Source organism: Anguilla rostrata, chromosome 1 (genome assembly GCF_018555375.3).
Source record: "Anguilla rostrata isolate EN2019 chromosome 1, ASM1855537v3, whole genome shotgun sequence".
Lineage (NCBI taxonomy): Eukaryota > Metazoa > Chordata > Actinopteri > Anguilliformes > Anguillidae > Anguilla > Anguilla rostrata.
In genome coordinates, this window is record NC_057933.1 from 39,690,661 (window position 1) to 39,704,217 (window position 13,557).

Below are 13,557 nucleotides of genomic sequence, written 5' to 3' on the forward strand. Positions count from 1 at the left end.
CACCACCCTCTTATTTTTCTGAAGTTTCCCATCCAAGCACTATCCTCTGAGGGGTGGAAGTTATGCGATAAAAATGGAGTTGATGAAAGTGCAAGTAAATTGATAAATTTGCAGTTGAATTGTCAAAATTTAGTGGATGAAAGTGCAAGTGATTTGATAAAAAATGTGAGCGATTTGAATAAAGCAGCCTTAATTTGATCGATGCAAAGCCTCCTTTCGGTCGTTCGTCGCCACCGCTCTGCCCGTTTGTCATTCAACGCGCCGCACGCTGCCTGAACCTGTCGTTTGCTGCCTCTGACTGTCTGCAGGCAGACCATCAGCCACGACCTCAGCTGCCACCTCCCAAACCGTCTCTAGTAATCTAGGATTCACTTCCATACCGCTGGCCTGTGTGCGTTTGAGGAACGACTGCAGCCAATCGGTTTGGTGCTGGCTCACATCATGGCTGTAACGGCTGAGCACCAAGTTCTTGCAGAAACAGTTTTTGTTGGGTAAAATTGGTTGGCTGCTTGTAGGCTGTGGGAGAACTGCAATCAGGAGCAGGAAACCTTGATCAGATTTGGTGGGTGTGGCCTTTTGATTGACATGAGGCCTAATGCACACACTAAATTATACATTTTAAGGTAGTGCAAACATTAAACAATGAACTGACAGCAGAGGTGGTGCAAAATAAAATGGAGCATTTTTGTTTTTCAAATCAAGCCTGTCTTAATCAAATCATTTAGGTTTTTAAAATGTTATATAATTTAACTGCAAATTTATCAGTTTCATCAACTCTATTTTTTATCAAGGAACTTCCACCCCTCATACTGTCCAGGGCGCCAGCTGGCTTCAGCTGCCAGGCAGTAGATGGTCACAGGGCGGTAGGTCTGCTGGATTCTGAGTGCTCCAAATGACCGTACTAGTTTTAGAAAAAATTGGTATTTGTATGCAGAATGTTTAGATATCAGGTGGCGACTAGAGTACAGAGTAAGTCAACATTGCTGCATTTTCCAGTATGAGCAGGATTGTGCTGTAGATTGCATAGGTAGGCTTTATAGTGTACTTGTGAGGATGCGGGTAAGTCAGCAGGTCAGAGGTGGCTGCATGAGGATCGCAGGCTCGGTGCTGTGTACTCAGAATCTTTTCTCTTTTTTTCCCCCCCTTGTTGGTGCAGCCGAACTGGACAGCATGACGAGCGTGGAGCGCATTGCCTTCCTACAGGACAAACTACAAGAAATCAGGAAGTACTACATGTCCCTAAAGTCTGAAGTGGCCTCCATTGACAGGAGGCGGAAAAGGCTGAAGAAAAAAGAGAGAGAAGGTGAGTGCACGCGTCATGTTCTTTAAACGTGTCTTACCATTGCGGTGCTTCAGCTATAATCATTTTAATGGGGTGAAACTTCGGTCACTCCTGAGGTCCCCCGGTCAGGGGAGCAGTGATTGCTGTCATTTGTTTTCGGCTCGAGATGGTGTGGTGTAGTAGCTCTGCCCTGGCACTAGGGGGCCATGCAGAGAGTGTGGTTTGGAAATCTGAAATTCTGCAGCCTTTGTCCTGTGGTTTAGGAGGAATGGGCATCTTCCAATTCACCCTGCCAGCTAACTGAAGGAATGTGTCCTGTTTCTAACGTTCATAACTCTTCAGAATTACAGTAGTGGAATGAAGTATTCAAACCTGAATATGTCATTTTAAAATGAGCCAATTCGGGCTGACCTGAATGTCATTTTTTGCGCTTCTGAGCTTTGGCAGTGATGTTTGTCGAAACTCAAGACGCATTTCATCATCCATGTTCCCAAAAAAAAAAAGTTTTTCCATCCTCCAAAGCAGTTGTTGCCATTTAAAGATGTTTATAGAACTCCGTTAAGGGAGTATTTTGGCAATTAAAACATCGAGCAACATGGCTTTATTTAATTTTATTAAAATACATGATTAATAACATAAAATAGATTTTGGGTAACAATTTTGTGCTATCTGAGCTTGTTTATGGACATACATTAATTAGAGAGTCTTTGCATGGTTCAATAATATACACTGAAAAATACTCAATTAACCACTGCTTTCTTGTAATTGTTCTCTGTGCAATTATGTAGTGTATCAGTAGATGGGGCTCCTACCCTGTGTGTTATTTTTAGGCTATGTAGCCCTACAAACTGCAAAACATTTAAAACTGTCATTACCACCCTCAGTATTACTCATGAAATTTACTGCTCAAACATGTACTTCCAGTATGTTAAAGAAAAAAACTGACACTTTCTGTCTATAACCTACGTAAAGTAAATTAAGATAACACTATTATTATAAATCAAGAAGTTAGGCCTGTGGGCCTAATCATTAGACCAAAATAATGACATGCTTTGTGTTGAAGGGTTTTGCCTATTGGTAGTTGTGGGCATCCTCCTTGAAGTTCAGTGCTAGGAATATGAGCACTTTGTCAAATACCCGCATTGATGGGGTACTTGTTGCTCAAATACACAAATATTTTCTCTCTTGTTTTTGTTTTTTAATGGTTACAAGTTTACTTAATAATCTAAGTGTTTAGATTAAAATAGCACAAAAATGTTACAGGCTGTTCATGTTCTCTCTTAAATTGACATTCATCTTTGTACAACCTTAAAATATATGGTCATTTTCGTCAGAATAGTTGGCAAATTCATAGCTGTCACTCATACCCTCTTTCCGAGTAGCACTGATCTCCTTTGTAGAAGGGGGAGAGATGTTTGTAGAAGACTGAAGCAAATGACATTAGTTCTTCATTCTATTATTGAAACTGAACATACTTCTTGAAACTGAACTTCTTTTAATGGGTTTAATTTACACAAAACAAAGCTGAAAATGGTATATACAAGTTTTTTAAAAAAATCATTGGTGTACATCAACTTAGAAAATGCTGTGAGCTTTTGCACTTAAATTTCATTTATTTTTGCGCACATCGAATGAAAATGAAATGGAATTGCCCATTTGCATTTTAATTTGAAATACGATAGGGTTATGCTTCAGTATCCATAAAGCCATAAGTTTTTATTGTATTTTAAGCAAATACTGATGGATATCAGGTGTTGTCGTAGCAAGGACATCTGGCCACAGCAAGTGAAGCTTGTCTTGAGTTTATGCAGCCTTGAGGTGCTTGTGCCAGGCTCTCTGGGGGCTCTGAGTTGCCTGGGCCTGGGGAGTGCTAGGCCATGGGGCTGGAAACTCAGGCACTGCTGCTTTATATAGGAAACATTTGCTCCTTTTGTCTCATACTTCCATCCAGTCACTGAATCGTAACATATATTAGATGATATTAGAGATCAATAGGTATTTATATCAGTTTTAATATCATTATGTCCCATGTCTGCACAGTCTGTGTCGGTTCCTTTGTTTACTTCATGGCCATAAGAATGTAATTGTTGAAAACGGGATGCTAGAATAGGGTGAATTTCTGCATTTGAGCAGACCTGTGAGCACTGTGGTAATTGAGTGTGTTTTTGACCTTTAACCCCCTCAGTGTCCCACACCATGGCCTCCACGTCGTCGGGCTCCTCGGACACGGCCATGAGCCCCTCGTCCGCCTCGCCCACTCAGAACACTGTGGCCGTGGAGTGCAGGTGATGGTGGGCGGCCCCTTCTCCACCTCTCTCTGCCTTCCCAGCATCCCGCTGCCTCTGTGGAGACGTGTACTATACCTGATGAGCCAGAGCAAGCGGCCAAAAGCACTCGACTGCCCCCTCTTCCTCCCCAGTCCCGTCTGCCACATGGCCACTCCCACTTCCTGCACTTTGTAAAGTGATCCCGCCTCTTCCTCCTTCCACCCTTAGCTACCAATCATGACAACAGGAAGTTGAATGTGAATTGAATGTATGTGGGGGGTTGGGGGGCGGTGTTGTGAGTTTGGTTCAAAAATCCAACCTTGCAGACTTCATCGTATTGCAGTTCAAGGCACTTTGTTTTCACCTCCCCAGATGAAATCAGGCTCCTTAAGGTTCCAGCGCTGGTACCGCTTTGGATGCAGTATCATATGTTTGTATGTTTCAGAATAAGGAAAACACCAGGCAATGTATGTGAAAGGGTCCTTTTTTTGGTAACGGTCACTGTTAACCAGCTGGACATAGTTTGTGAAAAGTCTGCTTCGCTCGCTCGCTCCATCAGAACTGCCAAAGTACACGTTACAGCAGTGTCCTCTTGAAAAAGCGGGACAAATTCAGTTGCGAATGGGAATGTAGTTTACTGAAAACTGCAGCTGTCGTCTTCCACTCTTGTAGTATTTGAGCACAGATAATTATGCAAAACTGTATTTTTCGTTCTCTTTTAAAAAGAAAAAAAAGCAGAAATGTTTACAGTGGAACAGAGGAAAAGGGGTTTTCAGTGGACTAATTTCCTTTGCAAGTGTATTTTGTCTTTTTATATGTAATTGCAGAGTTTTTATTTTATTACGGAAATTTCAAAAAAGAAGGTATATATCACAACCGTGAAGTTATTTAATGAAAGATTTCTAGACATGACATTTTGTGTAAAATAAAGGTATTATCTTGCAACTTGTTAAATATATTTATTCAGACAGTGGACAAAAACATTTTTATGTATTTTTTACAATATAAATAAAACGGATTGGAACCTTCCATGTCCAGTTTGGACAGTGGGGAAAAATAAGATTGGAAGAATGTCATGAACTTGTCTAAAAGCAAACTTTGACAACTGTGTTGTACATTGACTTGTTTTTCCTCCTCAATCTTTGGGCCCAATTTCTTTTTCGTTTTAATACAATTTATAAAGAGCACCTGAATGTGGTTGCCTTCACTTAATTTTTTTTCCTGCTTGTATTCAGATTGCCTGGTACTACAATTTGTTTTAATTTAAGTGTTTATTATAATATTTTATTTTAGTTTTCTTCATTTGAATAAAAAAAGTATTGCTACAGGAACTTTTGTCAAGCCCAGGGGATTCTCTTTATGTTTCTTTTGTACATAGATCTTCCAAAACCATGTATTTGAAAAATACATTTTACACAAACTGTAAAAAAAGATTTATTTTATGATTTTTTAAAAATCCATCTTTGTATATTAAAGTTTTCTTTTCTAAATGTTAAGTCGGTAAACTTTAGTGCACATCCATAGACTGTACATTATGATTCATTTGGTTTCCAGCAAGAGTCTGAACCAGAGCCTCTAGTGTGAAGTAGAACTGCTCAACGCATTGTACATTTTTATGCTTTATAAACTTTTTATTTCATCAAAATTGTGAAGACTTCCTTTAAATGAAAATTTATCTACAGATTCCAGGATGAAGGAAAGAAGGTATTAGATTTCCTAAGCAAAGCCATTGTATCTTTGTAAAGTAAGCAGAGCTCCCTTCGTTTCTAATAAAGTTTTCAAATATAATTTTTCTCCAGTGTGCCTTCTAGACTGGATTCTGGCAGATACAGCTTACCAAGGTTAGTTTAGTTTAGTGCTGCTTTGCAGTAGAGTTGGAAGATTACTCCCATCTCACAGAGTCCTACACTAGAGTCCCTCATTCGTACTGAAATCACCACAAACCTGCTAGATATGTTGCATAAAGGTACTGATTCATAGGGACACACTTGTACTTATTTTGACACTCGATATAATGGTAAATGAGAAATTAATGGAATGGAGTTGATGCATGTAGCTGCAAGCAGCAATGAAAGGTGTCCAAGCAAAAAATAGCCACTAATGCAGGTCTCGTTTTGAGGTTATTTGGGAATTCTTTATGATTTCTTAGTGAGATCGACCACCCCAAGAAAATTGTATTGTACTACAGAGTTTAGTTTCTGATCTAGAACTCATAATAATGGATTGCATTATATAGTGCATTTACACAAGAAAGTCAGTCAAGCAAACGTCTGCTGTATATAAAGGTCTACTGGAAGACATTCAGACCTGTCATCATTGCGGTGTCCTCAGTCAATTTGAAAGAGTGCAGTCCAGCCTGTGCAGCTGCTGAAATTCCTGTTGCTACAAGTTTTACTTATTTTTTTCAAATGCAGCTGTCCACCTAACTGACTGAATTTGCTCATTTGATGAAGGAAGAAAATGCCTGCTGTCTAAAACACTCAAACACTGGTCATCCAGCATGTTAAAAAGAAAAGGAAAGAAAAAAAAATTGATTCCATGAAACTTAATGCATTATCTGGTATGTGTATACACAATCACATTCATCACCTTTCTCAACATTACAATACAAAAATACTTTGGATCTTATAAAGTGGAACAATTTACCATAACCAGGTTACCAAAAACTGTTTTTATTTATTTTTTAACTTTCTTTAAAAAGCTGTTACTGAAAAGCTTTGAATGACAATGTGACATGATTCACATTTGAATTACCAGAATTTTTGATTTCGCATTTCGCTTTTATGTACATTTAAATGTATAAGATAAAATTCAGTTTACTTAATACATACATTCTGAGGTCATACCAGATTTTCACTAGGATTTAAGCCCAGGATGCTGGGCCATTCCAGAATACTGACATTGATTAAAGCCTTTGCTTTGTAGTTTTGACTTGTGCTTGGGGCCATTATCCTGTTGGAATCCTAAATGTGAAGATCTCTTAGGGACTGAAACTGGTCCTTCTCAGAATTTGCCTAGGTTTGGCTCCATCCATCTTGGCCTTGATGGCCACAGGCTTCCCAAGAGTCCCTTCTGTTGAAAAGTAATCATGAAACATGATGCTGTCACCACCATATTTGATGGTAGGGATGGCGTGACCTGGGAGATGGGCTGCGTTTGGATTCTGCCAAATACAGCGTTTTGTTTTCAGGTCTAAAAGCTAAATTTTAATTTAATCAGACCACTGAATCTTTCTGGCCTCATGCCGCATGGCTTCTGGAAAACTCCATGCCTGACTAAATGTTGGTTTTTCTGAGTTGCAGCTTACATCTAGGCAGTCCTGAAGAAGTCAAAACTGTGAAGCGCTGAAGAGATTGTTGATCTTTGTCAATTTTCTCCTATTTCAGCCAATGAGCACTTCATCTCTTGTCAGTATTGTAGCACTGTCACCTCTCTGACAACTATCCTTTTTCTCCAGTTGCTCAGTTTGGTAGAATGGTCTGATCTTGGTAGTCTGGTTTGTGCCATGTTTTCCCAGTTTTCTTATAATGGACTTAACCAGGTTCCCAGGAAGGTTCAAAGCTTTGTAAATCATTTGCAACCTTCTCCAGTTTTTTGCCTCCTAACAACTTTGCCTCAAATTTCCAGACAATTCATTGGACTTCCTGACAGCATGATTGATCTGATCTACCGTTTCAGTTATGAATGCCAGTGATATTTAGTCATAAAATTAAACACAAATGGATTCAAAATCAAACATATTGGACCTCTTGAATGTATTGTGTGATCCGTCAAGAACACTGAATATACCTGTCCCAGTTTAGGCTATTAATTCATTATTCATACCCTTAATTAATATTGTCATTTTTGGTTATTTATTTTTAGCATAATTCCAGTATCTAAGTGTTTCAATAAATGCTTCATATTGACATTATAGAGTAATACAGGAGTGGGGGAAAAATATTTTCTTTGCAACACAGCAAAATGAGTTCAATGGGGATGGTGAAAACATTAAGGCACGCCACTGTTTGAGATCACCGGTGTTACATACTAGGCATGACAGGAGGCATTTTCAGCAGGCATGTTTCAGGAATTTTCATATGCACTCGATGTAAAAACCTGAATTTGACACGGCTTATTCATTTCCTACAGCACAAAGGAAACATAACTGTAGTCACATTCTGAGATCTACAACCAGTAACAATGTGATTACTGTTGAATTCTTGCAATTTTGTGAAAACATCATGTGGCAGGTCGTTAGGGGCTTTCTTGGGTACACTCGGAAAATGTCATGGATGAGAGACTAATTAAGCCATGATCTCTTCTGGTCTAATGTGTGTACTTAACAGAATAAAAGATGAGCATTACCACAGTGCCACTACAAACACAAAAAACTCACCGACTCCAACTCACAGATACCTTCATTATATGATGATGCTAATTTAATATTTTATTGAATTTCACAAGTACTAAAAGAAAAGAATGTGGTCCACACGAGTAAACAGTTCAACTTAGCCGGCAGTGGGATTCGTCTTGATGTTTTCCACTGGGACCAAGCTGTCTCGAGGGTCATCGCCCCCAGAGGGGTATTCACGTCTGACCACACAGGCTGCCCTTTCACTGTTGGCTTGGGGTTTTGAGGTAGGCTTGCTCCCCCTCCCCATTCTACTCAGGTCAAGTCTGCAGTTTGTGGGGAGCAGCGGCATGGTCTGACTGCAGGCGTGTCTCCGCCCACTCCCGTTTCCTAGCGGGGCTGTGCCAGTAAACCAGCCTTGGCGGCCAGGGCTTCGTTCTGCTGTATATGATACTCCTGAAAGCGCATGGAGATCCGCTGGGTCATCTTTAGGTACTTCTGTAGACAGCTTTCTGAACAGGTCGTCTGGAGGAAAGTAGAAGTCACTATTTGGGCTCAAAACATCAGTTCAACAAATACAATGACACATTATAAACTGTACTCCGTAATTTAAGCTTGATCACTGAACCATGAAAATTGATTGCATTGTGGTAAAACTACTCAATTTAAAGTTTACAGGTTAAATTCCCTATTACTGTGTCCATAGCAAGGTAATTAAAGACACTTTCCCGCGAAAACTGTTAAATGTTGTCACCCCTCAAAATGAAATTATAAAGGCCTATTTATTTGTATACTGTTAATGCAGGTAAAAAGTGCATTACCTCCTCTGGTTTGACTTCTCTGGTGGTGAAATCTTTCACACAGTCCATGAAGCAGTTTTCTGTCAATTTGTTGTAAGTCCCCAAGAATTCTTTGAACTGTTAACAATTTTGAAAAGACACTATCATTATTGCTTTAAAGGACATAGTTGTTTTGTCATGATTTATGTAACGCTGAAGGGTCTCTCCATTAAAATTCAACCAGGATTTAAGCATTTTACTGGCTTATGTTTCCAGTTTTCCATACACTTCTTTCAGGCAGTATTTGTATACTAAAGTGAATAAAACAAAATTTTAAACATAGTAGCCTATAGTTTAGTATAGCATAGTTTAACACAAACAGGAGTATAAAAATAGCGGCCAGTTTGGGAGGTTAACACTTATATCTGATTGTATGTAAGGATATTAATTAATTAATGCAAAAAACACAAAATGAGCACACCTTTGTCCCAAATGTAGTACATATAAAAATTCAATCAACAAAAATCTTCAAGAATGAAAAAGGTAATATGTGGGCATAATCCTGCACTCATGACACATTCACAAATAAAGCATTGTCATGTAATGTTGATATGTGCACCAGATCATCATCCTTATGGAATTCCTTATTCCTTATTATAATTTTTCTTATTCCTGATTATGTGTTGATGCAATACACTCTTTGGACACAGGCAAATGGGGCATTATTTCGCAACTATAAGCCATAGGAAATATAATCTTGCATATCCCCAAAACAATAATATATTAAAAAGCTTTTTTTTTTTTTAAATTAAAAATAAATTAATTAAAAAGTTTGCATCTGTGTCTTTCTTCTGTTTGATTGACCAAAGATTATACTACATTTAAGTAGACATAACAGTATAAAACTTAATTAATCATTTTAACATAAAGAAGTTATGCAAGGGTGACATCCAATTTCACAAATTAGCGGTGTACATATCTCCATGAAATGATTTATCACCAGTATACATTTATACCCATTATTTTGCACAGATGACTAGTTTTTAAGGTATGAATAACTTTTGGTTGCCCTTGTAATCTTGCAAAATGCAAGATTCTTATGTCTATTTTTCCCATAGATACAGACATCTGAAAATGACGCCTCAGTAAAAGGCGGCCAATTTTCGATGATTATTGGTCAGTTATTTATCAGTAACGTAATGTAATGTAACGATTGGGTATCTGGAGCTCTAGCTTCAGTGGAATGACTGTGAAAGGTATAATACTCATCACAGGGCTCTACGTTAACATTTTTCCAAGAGGGTATGTGCTATAAAAACTTAAGAACACACTAATGCATTCCAGTTAGATGTGCTCCTAAATTATTTTTCCAGTTAGCATACATCAGTTTTAAGGAGCAAATGCTCCTAAAATGGGGTCACTGTAGAGCCTACAGAATTCAATTTATCATAATCCAAATAAATTACATCAATTCATTACAAAACAGCCGTTACTTACCTGCTTAATCTGATCCGATTCCGATATCTGGACAGCCATTGTTTAAAATGTGCCCTGATTGGTAAGAGAAAAAAAGTAGACAAATTAATAAATATGAACAAATCTAGCTACACTATGTTACACAACCCCTACACAATAATGCCTCCATGAAATCTCATACGTTTCACAAGTCATCACTATTAACAAAAGATTCGCTATAGTAAAACTTTAACAAGCGAAACCAATAAACCGAACCTGCAACCAACATAATCATAATCAACATGGGGCGACATGGCTCAGGAGGTAAGAGCGATTGTCTAGCAGTCGGAGGGTTGCCGGTTCAAACCCCGGCCTGGGCGTGTCGAAGTGTCCTTGAGCAAGACACCTAATCCCTAACTGCTCTGGCGAATGAGAGGCATCAATTGTAAAGCGCTTTGGATAAAAGCGCTATATAAATGCAGTCCATTTACCATAATCAAGTAGCAGGAAATAGTTGGATCAAATACAAATGATCTGCATTTGGTGATCGATTGTTTCATTCCAAATGTGATCATTAACCTTCGAAAATAATAAATGGTAGGTATCGATAGCTAAACTGGATGGGTTGTACAGTGCTGCCTTTTTGGTAATCAACTAACGTTACAGTAATTAACTAACTAGTTGTCGTTACATCACAGTAACACAACGCATTTCTCTTGGATATTGCGGACGATGGCTACCCAACCATTTGACAGAAAAATTTGGTCGGCTTAACCATAGACCGTATAGAAATAGGCCTAACGTTGCTAGCTCTAAACTCAATGTCAAGACAACGTTCTATCGCTAACAACCTCACATGCGCTGCAAAGCCAAGTAGCTGCCTGGCTTGCTAGCCAGCTCCCAACAGCAGTGCTGACTAATTTAGCTAACATGATTTTTCGAGTCGACTGCCTAGCTCCGTTAATAAATAGCTTTTGACGTATATGAAGTATGATACCATTCTTTAATGTCCTTACACAACCATATAAAAATAACAACAATGCAGAGAAACCGATTTACGACGGTTTACCTTTTATACGACTGTCGGATCGAGGAAGTAGTTCACCAGCTAAAGGACATGTGAATGCATGTGTACCGATTAGCATGTAGGTAAACATATCAAACCAGATTCGTAAATGGGGGGAAAAAATCACGTACTTGTAGGCTAGTTATTTGTTTCAGCCTTCGTGGATTGTTATCTTTATATAAACACAGAAACAGCCGGTATATTTATTTATTTGTTTATAAAATGCATAAAATTCAGTTAATGGAAAAGGGCGAATGTACCAGTACTAAAGTTGAAATAACTAGGGACTGTAGGGGCAGAAATTGTTACTATAGCGGACTATTTCAGTGCGGGTAAACCGTCTCTGGGGTAAACACGTTAAAACTCAGTGAATGTATGTCTGCATTTTAAACATTCGTTTTAAATATGCTTAAACAATACGAACCAGTTAGTCCGCCACTTATTCCAACAAAGCCGTACTTGGTACACTTTATGTAAACGAACTATTCTTAAATTAAACGAAATGAATGCTAGCTCACCAAACGCCAATTCAGCAGCCCGATCGCTGAGTGCTATTTTTTAAATTATAATTAACAGCTTTTCAGTCATATTATAATTAAACGGCTTTTTATTTATAATTAAAGAGCTTGGGTTGATTTATACGTTGTACCCAACGTTTACGTTCTATTAATATTTTAATTACATATATACACTAGCTTCGTTTCTGTGGGGACAAAACGTCGGCTTGTGAGTTCAGGTGAACCTTCTGCCACCAAGACATGTCAGCAACAACTTCATAGCTTTGGCTATGTTTTTAGTAACAGATTCTGTCTAACATGAACAGACACTATTAGAAAAAATGTTTTTTTTTTTTTTTCAACCGAATTCCTTAACAAGCTTAGAGTAAGATAGAGCGTTCACAAGTACAGCGCGACATACGAAACTCTGGCTAAGCATAGTATTTTCTGTATGTTAACGTTAGCTAGCTCCGTGATGCTAGCAACAATTAGACTTCCTGTATATAAATTCCGGTCAAAACGTCCGGTGAGTTTCTACCAAAATACAAGCACAGAATTAACGTTAATAGCGTTAATTAGTCCCGAATAACATTACAGTAACCACGGTTTCTGAGCTTTGATAGAGACTTTATTTTAAAACATTTCAGATACAATTTGTACACAATCGCTAGCTACTAGCTTCTATCTTGCTATTTGGCTGGTTTAAATTACTAGCTACTCCCTTGCTATTTGTCTGGTTTAAATTACTAGCTTGCTATTTGGCTGGTTTTAATTAAGCCTGGAATATTACTTTGTATGTATATTTTTAAAATTATGCAATAATTTCTTTGAAATCACGATGTTTTAGTGTAGCCCGGCCACGCATTTCTATACACTGTCAGTTAAGTACATTACATTCTGGAAGTTCAGTGAAGGCCAGGTCATTCAAAGGTGAAAAGAGAGAACAGTTAGGTGAGCAATTACAACATGTGAAGTCATACAAATTATATAATGAATTATTGGGCAAGTCAAGCTCAAATAGTTTAGTGGCATTTAACAGAACTGGTGTTGGCGCCAGTACATCTGTATGAAGAAAAATTAAATCAGGATATAAAAAGAAAGACTTGGTAGATAAAGCTGAAATTGCAGCACTACAAAAATTAAGAAATACATTTGAAATAGAAGATAAAGCAAGCCCAAATTTAAATGGATTTATTTGTGTCATTCAGGCAGTGCCACTTAAGGTCATTTGTTTTACATAGGGTGGGATAAGACTGTGGCATGAATTAACACGTAGTAGTCCAGCTTTTTTGGATGCCACCGGTGGGTTTATTACATCACAACAAAACACCAAAACATTTTATTTTATGTTAAATTTATACAGATGGGGACATCATGTTTTTTATATAGTGCATTTCACAAACAATTTTCACAATACGCTTCACAGACAATCCAGGCCTAAAAAGCATAGCATATTGACACTTAAAATAACCATTTCATGATAATGTTAAGTTAAAAATGGTACAACCAATATTCTTAGTTACAGTACTTCAAAAAACATGAAAAATCTGCATTTCTTTCCACAAAATTATATTTAATTTCTGTTTTTGGTCCCAACTTGGCTAGGGCTGTATTATGCCATAGTCTTCAGCCAATCACAATGCACCATTACAATAGATGTGATCAGTGTGTGTGTCACATGCAATAAAACAAATATATCTTTGATGAAGATCACATGATGAAAAGGTCAAATTAACAGAGATGCATTCAATAGCTGAATGGGCAAAAACACATTTCTCTACAGTGCAGCAGTACAGTGGAATAATCTGCCCACAAATCTGAAATTGAGTGTATCACAGAGCATGTTTAAAGTGGCCTTAAAGAAATGGTTACAAAGTA

At 38.0% G+C, this 13,557-nt stretch overlaps 2 protein-coding genes across 10 annotated transcripts in view; one reads left to right on the plus strand and one right to left on the minus strand.

Moving 5' to 3' along the window:
- Positions 1–5,337, plus strand: part of arid4a (AT-rich interactive domain 4A) — a 49,899-nt gene extending 44,562 nt beyond the window's left edge. For all 7 annotated transcript variants that reach the window (XM_064336485.1, XM_064336505.1, XM_064336453.1 and 4 more), the window contains exons 24-25: positions 1,157–1,303; positions 3,468–5,337. In XM_064336485.1, the coding sequence (XP_064192555.1) occupies positions 1,157–1,303; positions 3,468–3,571 (251 nt within the window). In that variant the 3' untranslated portion in view covers positions 3,572–5,337. The remainder of the gene's footprint in view (positions 1–1,156; positions 1,304–3,467) is intronic.
- A 2,607-nt stretch (positions 5,338–7,944) lies between these two features.
- On the minus strand, positions 7,945–11,315 carry timm9 (translocase of inner mitochondrial membrane 9 homolog). 3 transcript variants are annotated; one of them, XM_064336518.1, is made up of 4 exons: positions 11,186–11,315; positions 10,159–10,212; positions 8,704–8,799; positions 7,945–8,407 (listed from the first exon to the last, which is right to left on the minus strand). In XM_064336518.1, the coding sequence occupies exons 2-4, from the start codon at positions 10,195–10,197 to the stop codon at positions 8,273–8,275; spliced, it is 270 nt and encodes an 89-aa protein (XP_064192588.1). In that variant the 5' UTR covers positions 10,198–10,212; positions 11,186–11,315; the 3' UTR covers positions 7,945–8,272. The 3 variants fall into 3 exon arrangements, with proteins under 3 accessions (XP_064192588.1, XP_064192607.1, XP_064192597.1); XM_064336537.1 differs by lacking the exon at positions 11,186–11,315 and adding an exon at positions 10,696–10,970; XM_064336527.1 differs by lacking the exon at positions 11,186–11,315 and adding an exon at positions 10,608–10,631.
- Between the last annotated feature and the right edge of the window lie 2,242 nt (positions 11,316–13,557).